Source organism: Chelonia mydas, chromosome 2, assembly GCF_015237465.2.
Source record: "Chelonia mydas isolate rCheMyd1 chromosome 2, rCheMyd1.pri.v2, whole genome shotgun sequence".
Lineage (NCBI taxonomy): Eukaryota > Metazoa > Chordata > Testudines > Cheloniidae > Chelonia > Chelonia mydas.
The window spans coordinates 17,608,535-17,631,471 of record NC_057850.1 but is presented as its reverse complement, the minus strand read 5'-3'; the positions used below and the strand labels follow the sequence as shown (position 1 = coordinate 17,631,471).

The 22,937-nt window shown below is 42.3% G+C and overlaps 1 protein-coding gene across 2 annotated transcripts in view; it reads right to left on the bottom strand.

Annotated features, from left to right (window-relative positions):
* The window catches only part of ADCY8 (adenylate cyclase 8), a 180,296-nt gene that overhangs the window by 76,477 nt on the left and 80,882 nt on the right, over positions 1–22,937 (bottom strand). For both annotated transcript variants that reach the window (XM_037892005.2, XM_027826570.3), the window contains exons 3-5: positions 18,084–18,214; positions 13,385–13,496; positions 1,012–1,139 (exon numbers count right to left, since the gene is read on the bottom strand). In XM_037892005.2, coding sequence (XP_037747933.2) covers positions 1,012–1,139; positions 13,385–13,496; positions 18,084–18,214 — 371 coding nt within the window. The remainder of the gene's footprint in view (positions 1–1,011; positions 1,140–13,384; positions 13,497–18,083; positions 18,215–22,937) is intronic.

Sequence of the window (22,937 nt, the reverse complement as noted above, 5' to 3'; positions counted from 1 at the left end):
GAGTTTTGGCGTGGGACTCACTGGTTTGATAAGGAAGGCAACAACAGGAGGAGCATTGGGAGAAGGATGCATTGGACCAAAAAGTGGGTGGTTTTGAGGTCACGGGTGAAAAAGGCCAAGAATGCTTCTTTTGTAGTATTGGAAATTGGGCACTAGCAGGGCAAAATACGTGACTATAAATGGGCTGCTGAAGCCTGATAGTTTCAGTGCATATATCTGATCAAAATATGCAGAACTGGCATTAGGCATAAGTAGACTAAGCAATTGCTTTGGGCTCTGAGCAGCTCATGAGGCCCCCTATTAATTATTAGTATGAGTTGTGGGGAGTGGGTGGAAAGGCTCCCACAATATTCCTGCTTAGGGCTCCCAATGGGCTTGGATCACCTCTGAATACCGTACGCTATCAGAAACAAAGCTATATACACACTGGGGGTTCAAGCTGTAACTAAAACGTTCATAGTTCTGGTAGAGTTAAGAGGCAACCTTAATAGAATAAGCAATGCCTATTTAGCTGGCAAATCTTATATAACTTATAAATTTCTCTCTGACCTAGTATTCATATAAAGCCGTTGCCACTGCTGTCTACTTACTGATCTTTGATTGTCAAAGAGATTATAGAAAATGAGCCTGCCTCGTTTTATCCTAAGCAACCTCATCTTTAAAAAACTGCAGCAGTGAAAATGAATAACTGCTAAATTCCAATCTGTGGAAATACACTGGCCATTGTCTCCTCCTCCACCTTCTTACTATCATCTTAGACATTATGTTATAGATTCTAAATCCTAGTATTTTACTTACATTTATTCAGTTTCTATGAATGTGGACCTAGTGCTGCTTCACAGATAAAAAAATTCTGTCTTGCTCCAGTAAGTCAATAATCCATCTCTGAAGCCAATGCACCATCAAGATAATATTTGAAGAGTTACTCTGTCTAGCAATAAAAATGCTTAAATAACAGACCACAGGACAGTAGCAACAACACCAAAAGAGGACAACAAAGAAAAGAATTACCTGATAGTTTTGATCATGCTGAGTCCCATTTCAACACAACAGTGTGCATGATCTTGGCGAGGTTCCGGGAGCCCAGAAACACAGTAGTAACAATCCCCCAGGATCTTAATTCTAAGGCAATGATGTTCCTAAATTAAATGTATCAAAACAGAAAGATTTGTAGTAATGGATTGTATTTGCAACACAAGCATGGAGGTGGCAGTGAAAAAATATTGGAAGGAAATGTAAAAGGTTTTCACTATACTCTGTGTGTGTATGTGTGTAACTAATACTACCTTGATTTGTTCTGATTTTGAAAATTAGTGCCTTTATACTTCTAGAATATATATATATATATATTCAATTACTTATTTTTTGTGGGTGTCTGAAGTTCTTATTGCAGGTGTGTGAAGTTCTTAGCAGGGTTGGATTAGAAGTTAGGCAAAGGTCCCAGAAGCTGCACAGTAGGTTAATTAGAGTCTCACATTTAGAAAACCACAGAAATATATAGGGATTGATCCACACCGTAGCATGCCCTTCCACTGACTTCACTGGGCATAGATCAGGCCCACAGAGAGGAACAACACATTCCCTGTCCGGGAAGATATTGAACACTGGGGACAGGGAATAAACAATGTAGTAGGAAGGAATTTCCATGGTTTTCCTCCTCTGCCTCTGTCCCTTACAAACAAATCAGAGCATATATCCATCAATGAAATGTGGTCCATTACATTTAATTATAGTAAGAAAACAGTTCCTTAGTTTCTCATGAAGCAATTACTGAACGAATGCTACAGGCAATGTTTTGGAGCACCTCTACCCCTCTGTGACAGAGTGCTAGGTATGAAAGCCTGAGTCAGCATTCTGTTCACAGCTGCTTCAATCAGGGAAAGCAGATTGTGCCTAATTTGTGGGTGGCGCAGGGCAGAAAGGCTGATTAAGCCATTAGTCAGAGCCCACAAATAGGCACAGGAAGTAAGTAAGCAGGAGGGGAAGCAGGCAGTAATAGGGAGAGAGAGATTGCTCTCCCCTGCTTGTTAACAGCACTATGTATGATGTGAAGATAAATAAATAAACTGCACAAGGTGTTGGACCAGCACAAGGGTTTCTGTGTAGTCTGTCGACTGAGACAGAAGCAGGACCCAGGAGGACCCGTTACACCCTCCCTCCAAGATGTTTGTTAAGGGAAAAAACAAGCTTAAATAGTTAGATTTAAAGAGTTATTTATTTTGCTTTGGATTTTTTTTTTCATTTTTTTTTCTGTTATCTCTTCGTTGAGGTCCGCAAGGCAAGAAAATATAGAACAGCAAAACCTTTTGAATCATATCTCCAGGAGCATTTTCCACCTCTTAAAAAAAAGTTTTTGCTTCCAATACAATTGCAGACATTTCCAGAGCTTGATCCAATACCCACTGAAGTCAGCAGACTCCCACTGATTTCAATGGGCTTTGGATGAAGCCTATATTCCAAAATAAAATAAAAAACCAGATGTCATTGGTCACAGATACAGTACATATTTATTTGCATACCATCCAACTAGAAATGTTCTTCAACTTCAAGGGAAACTGTAGTATTTCATCATATATAAAGATACTTCTGGAGTCTATAGTAATGAACTGAAACACCATATTATCCTGTTTTTAGATCATTACTTTGGCATATCATTTTCTAGTGAAACAGCACTCAGAAACACCCAAGTATTCAAGGGTTCCACTCTCCACTGTACTTGATGAAATAAAATTCATTTTTTACAAAATCCCCAACTCATCAAAGCACTTAAGATTGTGTTCAATTGTAAGCACTTGCTTACGTGCTTTGCTGGATTGTGGGCTATGGTTGAGAGTCAATGTGCTGTAATTGGAATTACAGGGTTCAGGGGTACAAATGTGGGTTTTCTAGAGCTGGAAGAGACTTTTCATGATGAAAAGTAGTTTAAAAAATAAATGCACTCTAACACCAGATCAGTGTATGTTTGTATGGAAGCAGGAAACCTTTGCAGTAAAGACGCAGACATACAGTACAAGGGAAGCAGTGTCGAGATTTCTCAAACTCCTGCATTAACAATAAAATCTGGTCTCCTTTATCTATAATATTTATTTTAGCTCTTTCCTCCTTGATGTCCCAAGCAATCTCCAGCGTAAGCTGTACTTCAATCAAAAGAAATGGAGTGGGAGCACAGGGGTGCACTAATAACACCGGGGAATATGATGACTGCAGGTGTCATACAGCAGCAACTGCCAGTGCCTGCCATGCCTCTGGAATCGGTTACTGGCAAATTGACTCTATGCTATCATTTACATTACTACAGAATCAAAGTGGAGTCTTGAAAAATAGCCTCAGAATATTCCTTTCAAATACTTAAGTGGTGAAAGTGACCTAATTACAGCATCACTTGGGACCAAAGCTCCCAGTGAAGTCAACGGAATCTTTGGGTATGCAGGGAAGGTGAAATCCACGCCGACTGTAGAGGCCAGATTAAGCTTATGCACCACATAAGTGCTACTGAAGCCCTCAGTGGGACTTGAGTGGTGCATAGGCCTTGGGCTGGCCCTCTGTACAGGGGTGGATTTCACAATGAATACAGGATCAGGCCCTTGCAGTGCAATGCATTGCTTTTGGAGTGTAACAAGGGATGCTAAAATGAAGTAAAGCTTCTAAAACTGTAAACATTATATCTGCTCCTTTCCTCCCCTTACACACATGCATGCACACTATTGAACTACTAGTAATTCCAGTTAGGGCTAAAGGGATATCTTTTCTGATTGGTTTGGGACACCATCATTCCTAACACAGAGGTACGAAAGGTTACTTTCTGCTCAGAGATGTGACTCCAAGTCAAACAATTTTATGTTGGTGGAAGTTGATTAGTGATACCAGAACTTTTATCTTAAAGAGTTTCTGTAGCATGTTCCCTCTACGTGGTTCTAGGCACTTTTATAATTACTAAAGAACAGAACAAGAAGAAATGGTCTTAAGTTGCAGTGGGGGAGGTCTAGGTTGGATATTAGGAAACACTATTTCACTAGGAGGGTGGTGAAGCACTGGAATGGGTTACCTAGGGAGGTGGTGGAATCTCTATCCTTAGAGGTTTTTAAGGCCCAGCTTGACAAAGCACTGGCTGGGATGATTTAGTTGGTGTTGGTCCTGCTTTGAGCAGGGGATTGGACTAGATGACCTCCTGAGGTCTCTTCCATCCCTATGATTCTATGATCCTGATACCCATATTCATAATAAGCTGCACTGCTTCTCAAATAGTCCCATTGATTTCAGATGGATAAATTATATTTTGCTTTTATGCTGACATACTATAATAAGCATTGTGTAATATTATACTGATAGGAGGCCACTGGAATAAGGTAATGGGTTGTTGAACAGATTCTTTTCCACCTGGGACAATTACAAAAATGATCAGTTGATGATTCGCCATTCTAATTTAGAGAAAGAACAAAAAGTGGTCAACTTCCAGGTAACAAAAGGGTCTCTGATAGAGTAACTCTTATTAGGAAAAAGTCCTTCCAGTGATAAGCTTGTATGTGACACTAATATGCCTGGTTATTCTTGAAGTATCAGCCTGTTCCCTATAACACTTATTCGCCATTAACCAAGTATCTAATCTGAAATCTCATGCAAAACTGGAACGATCTCAGTGGTTTGGATCTTGGTGCCTCTTTAAAAACAGTGGGTGAAATCCTGGCTTAATTGATGTCAATGGCAAAACTCCCATAGATTCTAATGGGTCTAGAATTTCACCCTGCATGTTAACCATCTGTATAAAAAAAAAAACCCAAAACCAAATTGTTGCCAAAAAGAACAGTAATGTAGACAAATGATAAGAAATACACATCCTTACCTGTCACATGCTAATAAGGGTTTGTTGCATGTAAGTGTGAATACATGTGTGAGACCGCTGACATATTTTTAGCACGACGCTGGCTAGATAGATGCTGCCCCCTGCAGAATACCACCTCTACTCTGTTTTATCAAGCAAGCACCCTACCCTCTCTTTTTAAAATCTCTCCTAGAAATGTCTCTCTTCTGTGATGGCCACAATGAGTCAAGAATATTCAAGGTCTTACCTGCCTTGTTTTTGTTTTATAAAACAATGAACTGAATCATTGTGACGGGCTCAGTGTCAACGTGTGCGTGAGCTGAGTAACAGTGTCACTGTGCTGCCCACACCAATTCCTCCTGCCGTTTATTTCCTCCACTCGTGTCACATCTAAAATTTAGATTGGGGAGGGACCAGGGATCAGGTTTATTGGTTTATGGCTGCTCTGTGCCACCGGAGCAGTGCAATGCAGCAGAAGTGTGGCTGTAAATTTGGACCCAAGTTACCTTTTGGAATTGCCCAGCACATTTCTCAGTCAAAGGAAACAATAAAGAGGAATAACCTGCCCTGCCTTTAGTATTCAAGCCTATTGCTGTATACTAGCCCGATTACAATAGATGATTAAAAAGCTGAAAGCTTATGTAAAGTGAAATCCAACATCATGCAGAAAAAAAAATCAACTGCAAAATGATCAAAATGCTTTTAAAAAAGAAAGATGAACTGGTTAGAGCAATATTTCAAACCAGCAGTTGCTATTCTGCTCTTTGATGATGTCTCATTCATCCTCTTCTGTTCCTTATGTTCTCTTCCTATTCCACTTCCCTCCTGGAACCCCAGAAATTCTCCTTTTGCATGTGAATGACAGGCAACACTGCTCAAAAATACATGCATTAGTATCACTCATCCCCCTGTGATTAGCATTATTTTCTGTTGGTTCCGATTAGTGTCAAACTGTCGAACGGAAAACTTCCTTTCCCTCTAAATCACAGTTTCTCGTCTGATTTGAATGACAGTGTTTAGGGGCCTGATCCTGCCATCCTCACTCAAGCAAGGCTTCAACTGAAGTCACAAGCAGTTTTGCCTGAGTAAATTGAGCAGGATCATGCCCTAGATGATCAGCAATAACAGTTCTAACAGAGATCCTTAGCAGTTAATAGGGAGTTTTTTCCCCAATCCAAAACACCTTAACCCAGAGCAAAAGAGAATTTGCAGTCCTACTGTAAACACATGAGCTGATTATGACAGAGTAGCATGTGAATGATTTATCCTTTGGCTTATTAAAAACACCAGCAGTGACTGGAAAGAAAGCAAAGCAAATTGGCATAAAATAGAGCTGAAGAAATGAGTTGCTCAAATATCAAACCACTGAAACACACAAACAGAAACTTCATTAACATTTCTTGTCTCCTCAGGCAGAAATTCTAAGGAAAAAAAATAAAATAAAAAGATTGATTGCATTTCGTAAAATAAACCCAGCTTATCAGAGTTCCAGCTGCAGTGAATTAATCATTCCACCCGCTTTTCAAAGGAGCCCAAAATGTTCACTATCAACTAACCAAACATTCAGTTTTCACAAGTATTTCAAGCTCGACTTCATCATCCGTAAGTGAGGAATCGGGTGAGGTTGGAGTGCAGAACACAAAAAGTCCCTCAAAATATTTGCTAGAGCAAAGGTTTCCAAACTCTTTTATCACATGGACCACATAGCAGATTAACAGATTTTAAGGTCAGAAGGGACTATTACGATCATCTTGGGTAACAGTTTCAGAAGCATGTAAGTGACTTAGGAACTGAAATCTCATTTTCAAAAGTTGCTTTACAAGCCTATGTCCCAGTGAAAATCAATAACAATTAGGTTCCTAAGTGATTCTTGAAAATGGAATTGTTTCAGAGTAGCAGCCGTGTTAGTCTGTATCCACAAAAAGAACAGGAGTACTTGTGGCACCTTAGAGACTCATAAATTTATTAGAGCATAAGCTTTCATGAGCTACAGCTCATTTCATTGGATGCAGGTGAATCTGATGAAGTGGGCTGTAGCTCACTAAAGCTTACGCTCTAACAAATTTGTGAGCCTCTAAGGTGCCACAAGTACTCCTTTTCTTTTTGAAAATGGAATGTAGGCAGTTTTGAAAATTTTGGCCCTCATCGAGTCTGATTTTCTGCATAAGGCTTATGGAACTAATCATGTGCATAAAGTGAAGCGGGTGCCTAAACGTTTGCTAAATTGGGGCATCATGTGGATAATATAGGTCCCTTGCTGACCTAATAGGCTTTTTATAGTCTCTAATGCTATAACTATATGAAAAAAATGAGCTTTAGTAGTGGATAATTAAGTATTGGACACCGTCAGAAAAAAAATACTCCAGAATGACCTTTAAGAATGCATGACTTCAAAGAGAAGTTATGGAAACTAAAGGTTTTCTAAAATTGTCATTACACTTCTACAGAAAGGTGAATGAAATGCTTAGTTAAATGTCACTGACATGTACATTAGCAGTCCAATTAATTCTCCCTCTCTGTGCGACATACCATTAATCTAACATGTTACTGTATGATGTTGAATTTTACTCCCTTATTTACATGTATATATGATGTTTAAATAGTCCCTTTCAACCAGAGATTCCAGAATACTCTACACCAACTACATATACAAGGATTCACCAAAGAACAAAATGCAGCCACCACGGGCTGGAACACAGCATCTGATTAGTAGGGCACTGCAACGCTACACACAAGATAGGTTAGATGAGGAAATGAAGAAGAATACTGTATCTGGTGAAACTACACAAGGAATTTAAAGAAGATTGATCGTCATTACCCAAAATGGAGTTTGACCAGGACTCCAAAGACCTTTTGCAAAAAGTGTCATGGGACCTTTAATAACCACAAGTGCCCGGGATCTTTATTTTACACTGCATATGAAATATATTATCTCCAGTAGCATCACACTGGTTCAAAGGGAAGAATGCCACTTACTAACTCATTAAGGTCACATCCTGTAGCTGAGGTTTCCATGGAGAACTCCCATCCAAGTAAGGAGCAGGTTCCACCCTGATTAGCATAGGAGAGTTGATGAGATCTCAAACGGAAGAGACAAAGGCCATAAAACTTGCTCTTCTCCTTTAGGAGATCTGCTCTTACATAAAACCTATGCATGGTGATATTTCATGATAATATTTTAATGTTTCTTATCAGTGGGAACATACTTAGTTTTTATTAGGGATGGGTCCAAACTCAAACCCAGGATTTGAACACAGAGGAATTTGTGTGACAGTGTCTGTGTGTGACAGCGTATGTGTGTGAGAGAGAAATCTGGATCTAGATCTGAATTTTGTGGTTTGAGCTCATCTTTCATTCTTAATGACAGTGAACTTGATAGCCAGCTGGTGTAATAGAAGCCTTCAAAACTACAATCATTTACACCAATTGAGGATCGGATCATTTCTCCTTAGTTTTTTATATCTAAAACTGCATCTCCACACAGATGACAGGGACAGAGACATATGGCAAGCAATTTAATCTGGTGGGCCAGATAATCGCTTTTCTGAGATGGGGAGAGAAAAATAAATAGCAAATATAGCTATTACTTCACCAAAGCTGGAACTTTCTTAGCCATACACATCCTGCAAAATGCAATCAGTCATTTCCCCCCCCTCCTCAGAATTTCTGCCTGAGGAAAACAGAAATATTAATGAAGCTTCTGTACCAGTAGATTGATATTTGAAAAACTCATTTCTTCAGCTCTGGTTTATGCCAGTTCGGTTTGCTTTCTTTCCAGTTGCCACTTGGGTCTTTAATAACCATAAATCTTTTGAAAATGTTGGAGAGAGAGTAGGAGAGAGAAGTAGCAAAATATATCATGCTATTATGTTTTTCTTCTAAACAAATGGTGGGCTGATATCTGCTCTTAATTCAGTACAGCTTATGAAATTTGTTACTAATAGTAATAGTCATATACATCCACATAGACCAGAATCCTTGGCATAACTCAGGCCTAAGCCTTTAAAAAATGTCAAACAGCAGATGCTGCTTCTGTGTTCCATATAGAGGAATCAGACTAACAGGCACAGCTAGTTAGCTAAACTAACCAGAAACTTGCTAAGCTGTGAAGTAACTTCCTTTTTCATATTATCAGCTTTATGCCTATAAGTTTGTAAGAGAGATTCAGCAGATCAAGCTGCTATTTGACATAGTATTATAAATGTATAATATTATTAATGAGTAAATATGAATTTATAAGGTGTCAATTAAAATTTAAGAAATTATATCAAAAATTTAAAGTTATCTAAAGCTTTCTGTAGCAGACCTTTTCATTTGAGGAAGAGTTATTGTCAAGCCAATCTGAGCACAGAGTGTATTGCAAATTGTTTGAACAATGCTGTCTATTTTAAATAGAGGTGTGATCAATAAAGCACATCTTAAATGGAGTAAGAACTGGCTAATTAACAGATCTCAAAATAGTTGTCAATGGTAAATCATCATCAAATGCGGGTGTTTTTGGTGGGGTTCTGCAGGGATCAGTTCCAGGCCCAAAGTTATCCAATACTTTAAGCAATGAGCTGGAAGTAAATATAACATCACTGCTGATAAAATTTATGGATGACACACAGATTGGCAGAGTGGTGTATAATGATGTGGAGAGGGCAGTCATACAGATCTGGATCTCTTGATAGGCAGGACTCATTCAGATAAAATGCATTTTAATATAGCCAAATGCAAGGTCATACATTTAGGAATAAAGAATGCAGTGCTTCTGAAAAGGATCTAGCAATCATACTGAGCAAACAACTGAACATGAACTCCCAGTGCAATGCTGTGGCAAAAATGACAAAGGCAACCTTGGAGGTATAAACAGAGGAGTAGTGAATAAGAGTAGGGAAATAATTTTACTCCTGTTTATAGCACAGGTAGGACCAATACTGGACTACTGCATATAGTTCTGATGTGCCCATTGTAAAAAGTATGATGAAAAATTGCAGAGAGTGCAGTGAAGAGCCACCAAAATGATTCAAGGGCTGGAGTCTTACAGTGAGAGACTTAAGCAGCTCATTGTGTTTAGTTTATCAAGAAGAAGACCGAGAAGTGACTTGATTACAGTGTATAAGTACCTTCCCAGGAAGAAAAGAGTGGGTACTAAAGGGCTCGTTAATGAAGAAAGGCATAACAAGAACCAATGGCTAGTTGTTAAAGCCAGACAAATTCAAATTAGAAATAAGGAATCACTGTGAGGGAAATTAATTATTAGACAAACTACCACAGGAAGCGGTGAATTCTCACTCTTGAAGTTTTCAAATCAAGACTAGATGCCTTGCTGGAAGTTATGCTTCAGTCAAATACACGTTATTGGGCTCAAAAAAAGGGGTGATTGGAAGAAATTATATGGCCTGAGTTATCCAGGAGGTCAGACTAGATGATCTAACAATCCCTTCTAGCCTTAAAATCTATTACATTTAAATTCATTCTTCAGTCTGTACCATAGCTAAGCAACACAGGTCCAAATAGGAGTGAGAAACCTCACAGAGCTAACGGGCTAGCTATATAATTAATGGTTTCCGAGTAGCAGCCGTGTTAGTCTGTATCCGCAAAAAGAAAAGGAGTACTTGTGGCACCTTAGAGACTAACAAATTTATTTGAGCATCAGCTGTAGCTCACGAAAGCTTATGCTCAAATAAATTTGCTAGTCTCTAAGGTGCCACAAGTTCTCCTTTTCTTTTGACATAATTAATGTTAACTATTCTGACAAACTCCAAAGAGGTCAGTAAAATTATATCGATATAACTGACAACAGAGTTTGCCCTGGTATATTTTACAGAATCTTTTTTTAATTACATTTTGTAATAAATATGCATCCATCTCACTGCAACACTTTTCTATGACATGTGGGAACAGGAATTCATGAATGACAGAGATGCGGTTGTACCCTATTTAGGGCTGGGATTTTCAAAAGTGCCCCAGTGACTTAGGGGCATATCTCATTGAAAGTCAAAGGGTCTTGTGCTCTTCATCACCTAGCTGTTTTTGGACAAATCTACCCCAAAAGCCCATGGAAGTTAATGGGAGTCTTTGGTTACCCTTAATCTACAATGAGATCATGACTGGCAGATATATGGCTCAGTCTGGACCCACATAGAGTAAAGTCAGTTATCAAATACACATGAAGTGAATGCAGTACTGGTTTGGAGTTGGGTGGACAGAACTTCATGCTATAGAGTGGGGAGGCAACAGCCCTTCTCCTGACAATGCTGGTGCAAATGCCCCTGGAATTCAGTACTGGCCAACTCCCTGTCAAGAAAATTGACAGTGTGAGGGAGTTCAGAGAACAAGCAACAAAAAGGATACTGGAGCTGACGGAGCTAATTGCCTAAAGCTTGGCTAAGAGGTGGCTCTTGGAGAACATAATCATCTATGCATATCTGAAGGCCATTAAGTCCCATGGAGAGAGCAATTATTAACGCTGGTCTGAGGAGGTATAACTAGGAGTCGATTCCTGACACTAAAGGTTAGATTGAGCTTATTATTGGCATTATTGTAGCAGCTAGGAGTCCCAGTCATGGACCATGATCCCATTGTGCTAGATGCTGTACAAATCCTCAACTCCAAGATGACCCCTGCCCCCATAGAATCTTTTAGGCACTCTGTGAAGGGGCAGCACGCAACTGGGCTACCTTAGGAAGGAATTCTGGCTCTCCCCTGATCTGGAAAAAAACCTGTGTTTTCAGAGTGCAGCTCACCTTCTCCCTCTTGCCTGTCCAGCTCTTCCTGCCTTTCCCTGTCCTCTCCTGGCCCACTTGGTTACAGAAGGCAGGACCGACTAGGCACACAGTCCTTGTTCTTCCCCTCTGCTCCCCTAGCTCAGATCAGAGTAGGTCTATGCAGCTGTGCAGGTCACTTTGGAAATCAGGCTGTCCATTTAGGTGCCTAGATGTGGACCCAGAAGCTGAAACGTTAGGCATCTAATTTTGAAAATCTCAGACAACGACTCTACTCCCTGTTCTGCTATCGCATCCTGTGTGACATCGGGCAAGTCGTTTAACCTCTCCGGGCTTACTTATTCTCCCATTAGCGCCAGTAGCTTCAATTGAGCTATTTTTGATTTACCTCAGATGAGAGGAGAAGCAGTTATGCTCTGTGCCTCAGCTTCCCCGTCTGTAAAATTGGGATTAAATCATTTCCCGACTTGACAGTGGTCATGTGAGGATAAATTCATTAATGTTTGTCAGACACAATAGCGATGGATGCCAGACACCTGGATACAAAGGCATTGTGCATTAAATATGGTTTAAGAAGGAACTAAAAAAGAAGAAATCTATGAGGCTGGAGACTATTCCTGGCATATTGGGCAAATATGAAATGTAAAACAAATGCATTAAATACATTTGTGAAAAAGGTTATGTTTTAAAATGCCTTTGTAACACACACAAATTAATTAAATTTGATCTAATATACTTTTCTCCACCTGACAATTTACTTTCACTAAGTGATAAAGAAGCAGTTGTGAGTGTTTAACCTGCATCAAAGACAAAACCAATTTAACTCCTTTCACTTAGCTTGCTTTGGCAACACAAATCAGCACCGCACAGCCAGAGAGTGGGCATTTTTTGTTTGTTGGCAAAACAAATATTGTAAGTAGATCTTAATGCACTGGCAATATGCTAATACTTTGGCTCATTACCAGGGCAATAATATACCCTTGAGAAAGTACATTTCCTTTTCAGATCACAAAGGTTGGCTCAGAAATTACACTCAGTAATTAAGAAATAGAGTCTTACTCTTCTTGACCTTGATGTGCAAGTAAAGAGCCTATGCTGAGGATCGCATCAGTGTGGGGAGATGCACACCTGTCCTCTGAATAAGCACAATGCACAGGAAACTAAAGAGGGACCTTATTAAAAGACTTTGAGACAGACCACAATGATAGTAATGCCGCTGTACCAGAAGCCCGTCGAAAAGCAGAAAATAGGAGAACCCTCCCAAAAGAGTTTATAATGGACCCGATTCTGCCACTCAGCACCTTTCTCTGCAAGAATTCCCATTGGTGAGCTAGGAGGGCAGGTTCTACTCTGCTCATGTTGAGTAGCATCTAATTCCACAAGTCACGCCATTGTTTCCAATGGGACTATATGTGGCGTTAGGTATTGTCTAACATGAAGAAGGGAATCAAAATGTGACCCTAAGTAACAATACTTGGTGAGTATGATGGCTGGGCAAAGAAAGGCCAGTGACAATAATAAATCTTTGAACCTTTGCCCAACTCTTAGAATCAAACTCTAAATAAATCTTTGAGCTATTTAAAATGTTCAGATCAGTCGATTTCTCTTCCAGTTTTCATCTTGGAACAAAAGGAGACAACTCTCTGAAGCCTGCTCTCATGAGATTCTCAGCCTAGTTTTGCAAACACATGAGGTTCAGATGAACATGCGAACTTTTGGATGCTTATCTGAACTGAAACCTAACTGCAGACCTTTGGAGCTTCACCCATCCCTAGTGGCTATGTCCAACCTCAGCTGGTGAGGAATTGTAGATGCAACATCACGCCCCTTTGAAAATGAACTGCATTTAACTCACATGTGCTAGTCGATCAAATCTGGCAAAGAGTTCATTCAGCATTCGGACCAGCTCCTGTGCTGACAAGGTTGTGGAGAGGTTGGTGAAACCTTTAACATCTGCAAAAAGAATGCTAAACAAAGAAAGGGAAAGGATATTAATATTTCAATCCATTTCCGCCATAATTGGCAAGATAAATACAAACAGTAATCTGTGTATAGTGATTAGTATGGACTCTGAATATGTGAAAAAGTGATAGGCAAATAGCCAATGTCTGGCCAGGGTGTAATTTAAGGAGAGCGGGAAATTCATTAGCTCAGATGCAGGGAGGGAACATTTTAAAGTTATTCTGTCTTTGCTATGGGCCTTACTCACTAGACTATTTGCAGTACAAAGAACTAGTATTAAAAGTACTAAAATATGAGCAGAAAAGTACTAAAAAACTGCTTCATAAAAGAATGTTATAGTAATTTTCATACTTTGTGTTTCTATAGGTCCTTTCATCAGAGGATCTCATATCACTTACAAAGCACTAACTGAACTTTTATATTTAGCATAATTATCCCATTTTATGAGTGAGGAGACAGAGACACAATGGGGTTAAAGCCCAGATCCTCAAAGGTAGTTAGGTATCTAATACCTAATGAAATCAATGGGAATTAGACACCTAAATACCTTCGAGCACTGGGGCCTAAGTGACTTGTCCAAGGTTATGCAGCAAGTCAGCGTGGCAGAGCTGGGAACGGACGGTACAGAGGATGGTCTAATGGATAGAGCACTACAGTGAGACTCGGGAGACCTAGGGCCAACTCCTGGGGCAGCCACAGACTGCCTGTGTGACCCATAGAGGTGTTGTGAGGATAAAATCTGTTAATGATCGTGAGATGCTCAGATGCTATGGTGATGATGAAGGCCGTATAAGTTGATAGACAGAAACCCAGAAGTCTTGACTTCCAATCTTCAGCCACTAGCTGACACTGTTCCTCTATAGACTAGAACTTGTCTGTGTACACGACCTTTCTTGCTGGGGGCACAGTGAGAGCTTGACACTTCATTCTTTGGTCTTCAGGTCTAGCCAAATTATGGTCAGAGCTAGACTCAAAAGGGGGAACATAGGTAGATTTATGCCTACTTTATGACTCTCCAATGCTGTCAGCCCTGCTCTAATATGTGCTCAGCAGCCAACACCCCAAAGGGCCATTTTAGCAACCAGAGATGGAGAGAGCAAAGAGGGATGGACTCTGTCCTCTATTCCTACAATAACAACCACCTCAAATTTAAGAATGGGGGGAGGGAAAGGCTTTAACAGTGCTTAAGCACGCACAGACACACTTGCCCAAATAGTCTGTTATATCTAAGGCTATGTCTACACTACAACCTATGCTGGCATAACTTATGTTACTCAGGGATTTCAGAAAAACATCCTCATCAACATAAATTACATCGACATAAGTGCTTGTGTGCACAGTGCTTCTCCTGCTGACATAGCTTCTGCTGCTCGCAGAGGACGGGAGAGCTTTCTCCCATTGGCATAGAGCGTCTTCACCAGATACACTGCAACAGCGCAGCTCCACGGGTACAGCCGTGCCACTGCAGAGTTGCATGTATAGATATGGCCTTAGATGCAGAATAAGAATTTCCCTCCAATTTCCGATCTAAGCATGCACAAGCACAGAATTTGGAAGATGAAAACCAAAGACAAGAAAAGCAAGGATTTGTTTGGGGAAGAAAGTAAAGTTCAACACGGAGTGTTTCAACTAGGCCCAGAACTGCGAATAATTTGAAGCCGACTTCATTAAAACTTCATAGTAAAATAACAATCAGTGGTGCAGCTTGAGATTTAGCAAAAAGTAACCCAGTTGAAGAGCTTCAGTATGTTTGTTGAATAACTAAATGCTAAATCCGGACTAATGCAAAAATTAGATTATGATCAGGAAGAAGGTAAAATGTGGCTAAGGATAATTCACTGCTTTCCTAGAGGCAAAAGCTAATAAAGAAATTGGATGAAGGTTCTAAGAGGCTGAAAATCTAAAGCAGGACTTTTCCTAGTAGGTTCTACTAGGGCTCACATAAAAAAAAAAAGGGGGGGGGTCATAACAGTTTTAAAGCACCTGTAAAGCAATAACCATTTTCAAGTGGGAGATAGGTGAAATATTTTCATTCTTCATCTCAAAACCTTTACTATCAGTGTTTAATTACCCTTTACTATCAGTGTTTAAAAGGCAGAGGCAGCATTACCTAAGTAACAATAATCTGCTCCCCATTTGAATTATTCTACAAAAACAAAAGGAGTATTTGTGGCACCTTAGAGACTAACCAATTTATTTGAGCATAAGCTTTCGTGAGCTACAGCTCACTTCATCGGATGTATGTGTTGAAGTGGGCTGTAGCTCACGAAAGCTTATGCTCAAATAAATTGGTTAGTCTCTAAGGTGCCACAAGTCCGCCTTTTCTTTTTGCGAATACAGACTAACACGGCTGTTACTCTGAAATCTACAAAAACAGTTACTGTAACAGAGGAGGAGAAAGGATAATAAACTAAATTTTTATTTAGTGTTGTCTAAACCTTTTGTAAAGGTTCCTGGTACCTTCAGCCACATCCAATACAATAATATGTGCGGCTTGCTGCTAAGGCCACAGGAGTGGCAGAAAATCAATTTTCACTTTGTAAAAGTTGAACATGTTGTTTATTGAACTGGCCCTTCCGAAGTTATATAGGGGTTTCATTTAAAATCTAGACAAATGCTTTCCTATTGAATCATATACCTTAATAAGAAGATGCTTATATGATGGCAGTTTGATTACTCTTTCCTCCTGGTATGGGACAGACTCACAACAGACATTACGGGCTAAGCTTGATGTTCTAAGCCAGGGGTATCATGCTTGAATCAAAGGGCTTGTCTAGACAGAGAGGTAGTGTGTGGTGAGCTGAAATATAAATCTATAGCACATTAGCATGCGTAACTGGCTGTGTTGACTCTGTTACTGCACACTAAAAGTTCCACAGTGCACTTTGATCTACTCCGGTGTTTTTCAAACCGTGGGTCACGACCCACTACTGGGTCGCGGCATGTAAGGCGCTGGGTCGCCTTGCTCTGGTCAGCACTGCCAACTGGGATGTTAAAAGTCCCGTCAGCGGTGCTGCCCAGCTAAGGCAGGCTAGTGCTTACCTTTTCCGACACCATGCTGTGCCCCGGAAGTGGCCAGCAGCGGGGTCTGGCTTCTAGGCAAGGGGCCACGTGGTTCCGCGTGCTGCCCCCTCCCCAAGCACTGGCTCCACACAATGAGTTGACGGACAATGGGAACTGGGGGGTGGTGCCTGCAGGCGAGAGTCGTGCGGAGTCGCTTGTGCGCCTCCGTCTAGGAGCCAGACCTGCTGCTGGCTGCTTCCGTGGTGCAGCACAGTCCACGGTGCACCCCGGCTACACCACTGACCGGTAGCTACTGGAGGTAAGTGCATGCCCCAACCCTGTGCCCCAATCCCCTGCCCCAACCCTGAGCCCCCCAAACCTGGAATCCCTTCCTGTACCCCAAACCGCTCATCCCAGGCCCCACCCCAGAGCTGTACCCCCAGTCTGGGGCCCTGACCCCCTCCTGCACCTCCTCCTGCCCCAGCCCAGGGTCCCCTCCCACACCCTGAACCCCTCATTCCCGCCCCACACCTCAGCCCTCACCCCCGTACCCCAACCCTGTGCCCCAGCCCTGAGCCCCTCCCACACCCCAAACCCTTCATCCTCAGCTCCACTGGGTCACGGGCATCAACAATTTTCTTCAACTGGGTCCCCAGAAAAGAAGTTTGAAAACCACTGATCTACTCCACCTTGAAACAGCAGTGGGTCAAGTGAGCACTGCGAAACTTTTAGTGCACGGTAGCAGGCTCCACACGGACAGTTACTGCGAGGCACTAGTATGCTATAGATTTACTCTCTGCCCTTAGAGGCAAGCCCAAAGAGGGGAAGAGATTCTGTAACACTTTGGGAGTGAAAGCTAACCATTCTGGTGCAAATCAAAGGCAGTTGTTATTTACTGACTCCCAGTGCTGGCAAGTGCATGCAAGGACTATTCCCACACCATCCCTGAGCTGTAGTTTTGTGTCCACTAAATAGAGCGACTTAGAAAAGGGAGAAGTAGGAGGAGAAGAAAATGGTCACGAAGAAGCTTGATTGTATGAACACTGCAGAGAAGGGCCGTTAATATGAGTTCAGGGCAATCACTTGATAACCCTACACTCTTGACAGGGCCCCAGAGTTTCTCAGCTGATTTGTTAGCTCAAAAGGGAACAAGATGTTCTCCTCGAGTAGAGGGAACATAGGGAGGAAAGTTCATGCTGAACTTCCCACCCATTTGTTGGCGAAGCTTGCAGACCCCCATATTGTGGGGCTGTCCCTGGATGGGATCAAATAAAGCTGTGGCGCAGTTTAGTCATGAAGAAATAAACATTTCCGTGTGTTGCTCCCATGTGCTAAAAAAGGGCAGTGTTCAATTTGAACAGCTGTTGCAAAGGCATCCAACCAGTCTGATAAATTAGAGAAGGCTCTGAAATACACATCTGTTTAGGAAAAACAAAAAACTTCCTGGTATTTCAAATAGCTGATTATTGAATTGATCAAGGGGCAGAAAAAAACAAAAAACAAAAAAATATCTCCCCCCCCTCGCCCCCCGAAACTGATATCCAGTACAAGCTGAGTTGTTAAAATAGAAGATAGGCACCTTCACTCACCTGACATTCTCATAGCGGTGAATATAGATCTTATGGAACTGGTGCTGCAAGTGCTCATCTTCCACATTGGTCATGTCGTTAATCATTTCTAGTACAACAAATCGAGGTAATACGGAGAGCACCAGCCGTTCCTGAACCAAAGCAAAAAAAATAATACAGGATGGGCCCTTTAGACTGGGTCTGCGTTAATCCTTCGCAGCAAAATGACAGAGCTCTGTATTGGGAGCTTTTCCTGCACAATTAAACTTAAACTGTTTAAATGTTTGAACAGTTTTGCGGGATCAGATCCTCAGTATTGACCTCTTTTCAGAAACTCCAAATGGGGTTTATAATACTCATATGCACATAATTAGTTAATGTAACTGCAGAGCAATATCTATTAACAAGTGCACAGTGAGGCTAGAATCCTGCTCATCTAGAAGTCAACGGGATAACTCACATGAGTAAGGAGAGCAGGATTTGGCCCCAAATTTGACCTAACAAGCAGAAGTTAAAGACACAGTATAATATAATAAAATGCCTACTTGTGCTATAATCTAAGGGGCAGATCCTCAATTGCTATAAATCAGCATAGCTCCATTGACTTCAGCAGAGCCATGCCAATTTACACTAGCTGAGACTGTTTAGCTGGCACTCACTATAGACCATATTTAGCAGGCAACGCCAGCCTAAATTGTGTTATGATTTGGATGTCTGCAAAAGCCTTATGTGCCATCAGCCAGCCTTTGCCTCAGAGTGATCTTCATTAACCTCAATAAGAGATGCTGAAGAAGCTGGATACCAGCAGTGAATTGATATGTATTTAAAATACTCTTCTTACCCAAAAGGGCCAGACTATTGTGGGTGCTTGTTCATGTTTGAGAGGGGGAGGGGAAAACACAAGTTGGCTGCTGGCCTTTGTGTCACTTCTACGGCACTAGTCCTGCTAACAGTGGCAGGGAAGCATGAGACCATAAGTGACAGCTGTTGGCTGAAGGAACAATGCTGACTGGAGCGGTGTAGTCCCCCACCACCTCCAGCATTGCTTTGTACCTAATAGGCACAATCTGGCTGTAAAAGTTTTGTGGGTGGGGAAGTCTAAAGTAGATACAAGAGAGAGAGAAAATAACTTATTAACAATAAAGACATAGGGTAAAATTTTCAAATGAATCTCACTGATCTAGGAGCCCAAGACCCATGTTTCAAGAGTAACTTAGGCCAAGATTTTGAAAAGCGACTAGTGATTTTAGATGTGTTAATTTTGGGGTGGCCCGTTTGAGATACATTCAAAGAGCCTGGTTTTCAGAGAGTGTTGAGCACCCAGCCTTTGAAAATTAGTCTTCATTAAGATGCCTCAAGTTGAGCTCCCATAACTAATTATTTTTGAAAACCTTTAAATTTTGGCCTTAGGCATGTAGGGGCCCATGTTCCATTGACCTTCACTGAAAATAGGACTTGGACCCCAAGTAGGGTTGCCAGGTGACCAGTTTTCAACTGGAACACCTGGTCGAAAAGGAACCCTGGCGGCTCTGGTTTAATGGCCTGGTCGGCAGTGCCAAAGTGCGGTAAGCGGTACAGCAGGGCTAAGGCAGGCTCCCTACCTGCCCTGGCTCCATACTGCTCCTGGAAGCGGACACCAAGTGCCTGCAGCCCTAGGTGCTGGTGCGGCCAGGGACTGGGAGGCTCCGAGCGCTGCCCCTGCCCTGAGTACTGGCTCTGCAGCTCCCATTAGGCAGGAACCATGACCAAGGGGAGCTGTGGGGGGCAGCACCTCTGGGCACAAAGACCCCATGCACCTTGAGGCCACAGGGACCTTGATGCGGTTTCCTCGGAGCCACGGTAAACGCCACTGGGACCTCACACCCCAACCTCTTGGCTCAGCCCAGAGTCCCTTCCTGGACCCCAAACTCCTCATCCCTGTCCCACCTTAGAGCCCATATCCCCAGCTGGAGCCCTCACCCCCCCTGCACCCCAACCCCTGGCAAAGCCTGGAACCGCCTCCTGCACCTCAAACCCCTCATCCCCACCCCCAGCCAGAGCCCTCACCTCCCCCCGCACCCCAACCCCTTGGCTCAGCCCAGAGGCTCATCCTGCACCCCTCATCCCTGGCCCCACCCCCAGCTGGAGCCCTCACCCCCCGCCCCCCAACCCTCTGGCCCAGCCCGGAGCCCCTTCCTGCACCCCCACCCCCAGCTGGAGCCCTCATGTCCCCCTGCACCCCAACCCCCTGCCCCAGCCCAAAATCCCCTCCTGCATCCCAAACCCCTCATCCCTGGCCCACCTCCAGCTGGAGCCCTCACCCCTGCTGCACCCCAACCCTCTGCCCTAGCCCAGATCTCCTTCCTGCACCCCAAACCCCACCCCAGAGCCTGCACCCCCAGCCCAAAGCCCATACCTCCTCCCACACACCAACACTCTTCCCCAGCCTGGTGAAAGTGTGTGAGCACGGGGAGAAGTGAGTGATGGAGAGACAGGGGGATGGAGTCAGTGGGGGCCTCGGAGAAGGGGCGGGGCAGGGGCAGGGCAGGGTGTTTGGTTTGTGTGATTAGAAAGTTGGCAATGCTAGCCCCAAATCACTGAAGCACTTTTGAAAATTTAACCCATAATCTCAGAAAGTAAGTCTAACCATTTAATCAACAATGTCCAATGCTAACTACTCCACTAACTGCTCTCAGTAAAAAACAACTCAACATACTCAGCATTTAATATTAATAATTTTTAGACTGATCTAATTGACTAGGAACACTCAAGAGTAGATTCAGCTTTACTATTAGTTCATGTAAAATAAAATTGTTCTAACTGCCCAGCCTCCTGTCACAAATATAAAAACCAATTCAATGTGTCCATTATTTGGGCTACAGACCCTATCCTGACATATCCATTGGAAACAAATCTAGCAGCTTCCACTGTCAAGACCAGTTAACTAGCTTTTGAGCTAAAGGCTCACAAACAAATGTCACATTGTCTGGAGTGGCTCACAACTGTGAGTGCAAACCTCAGGGCAGACTGTTAAGAAGCAGGGGAAAAATCCCAAACTGGTTGTATGTTCTGTAAGTAGATTTCACCAACCCAGTCACAAGTGTGAATTCCTAAAGCACTCTAACAGTCTTACCATGGAGTCACAGACAGTCCTCTTGGGCATTCCAGTCTATCTTGCCACCCAGGCAAGCTGGACTTTGTGATAGATGATCACTTTACACCAAAAATTATAACAATATCCATCAGCCTCCAAAACTGTGGAAGGTTGGGGTTTTTTTGGTCATAAATAGCTGCCTTCAACTCCTTGTAACTACCCATAATAATTGCATCTGGGCTATCAGATCAAATCACCTTCAGTCCTGCCCCCATTATTCATTTTCTCATAAACTTACACATTGTATGTACATATTCCACATGTGTGATATTGTCAAACATTTTAAGATTTCTCTACTTCAGTTGATAGGATTCAGGGTCATCTTAAACCGTTTGAATACATTTCTTTTACATTTCTTACACACCATAGTTCTTGCCTTCCCAGTTAATCTGGTCAAGAGGACAGGCATCCACTTATCCTCTGGGACCTTGTGGATCCCACACAGTCTTTCAAAGGTGGGTAGGAACTTTTCTATACAGCCACTCCCTTTTAAATTGGGCAGGCTTTCTCCCACTCCCTTATGTTGTGGGGGGGAGTGTACTTGCTGACTGAGGAAGCTCCTTTTGCTGCTCCAGTACTCTAACCTGCAATGTGTGAGCTCTCTCCTCAGCTTCTCGTTGTTCCATGCATCTTTGGTGGGCTTTCTCCTCAATTTCAGCCTTGGCTTTGACTGCTGCTCTATGTTCCATGTATCTGTGATGGGTTCTGTCCTCAGCCTCTTGGATTTGATCGGTCTCCTTGATCCACAGTTCCATCATCAGTCGCTGGTGTTCTTCCTGGCCTGCCCTACTGAGCCAGTTCCACTGCAGCAGTCTCTATGGCATCTGGAGTAGCAGGGTGCTTGGATGCCTGGTCAGAACTTATGAGGAAAGCTCTTGGCTCCTCATCTAGGGCTTTCTTTTTATGGGATATTCTCCTCACCTTACATAACTTTTCAGGGTATTTTGTCTCAGGATCATCACTTGCTCCTCTTCGTGGGTGTGCCGGGAGCAATCAATGAAGTCCTTGTTCTTTGATGGCTTACAATGACCCATTTGGATTCAACAGGCCTTCCCGAGGGGCTGGAGATAATCCCTCCTGGCGGGTGCAAACCAGTATTACTTACTTGGTGATGTTTCCTTCCTGACTGGATTTACAGTTTCAGAGCAGTTTTACAGTTACAGAACAAACACTTAAGCGCTGCCATATAGCATGGGTTACAGATATTATTAGTGAGATTAATACATGTCACAACTTACAAGCATTTCAAAAAGTCTAAAAACTAAACACATTGTTATAAGTCTAATACCTATTTTGTATTACTAACATACAGGCAAGCCAGAATAGTTTCCAGCTATGCATATGATAGTGTTCACTTGAAGCCTAGGGATCTTGGCATGAGCTGGCACCTGGTCTACAAGGTCTATAAGCAGCATATTAGGACAAGATGAAGAGAAGCATATCGATTCTTTAAGCTGCTTATCACCAAATTTCAGTTGATGATGTTGTTGGATGGGATGAAATAAGGCCAGGGAATGCCATATACGAACCTGAGGTCAGACAAACACCAGAGATGATAATGAGAGGAAGGATGTGCATGAAATATGCCCACCCATGCTACAACTGCTGAGTAAACAGACATAGGGAATCATGCATATCTGTATGTCTTTTTAAGCAACTTAGTAATAAATAAATAACTGCCTGACTAAGTAGTCAGTAATTGTCCAGGGCCACATCATGCATCTAAGATCTGCATGCAGAGG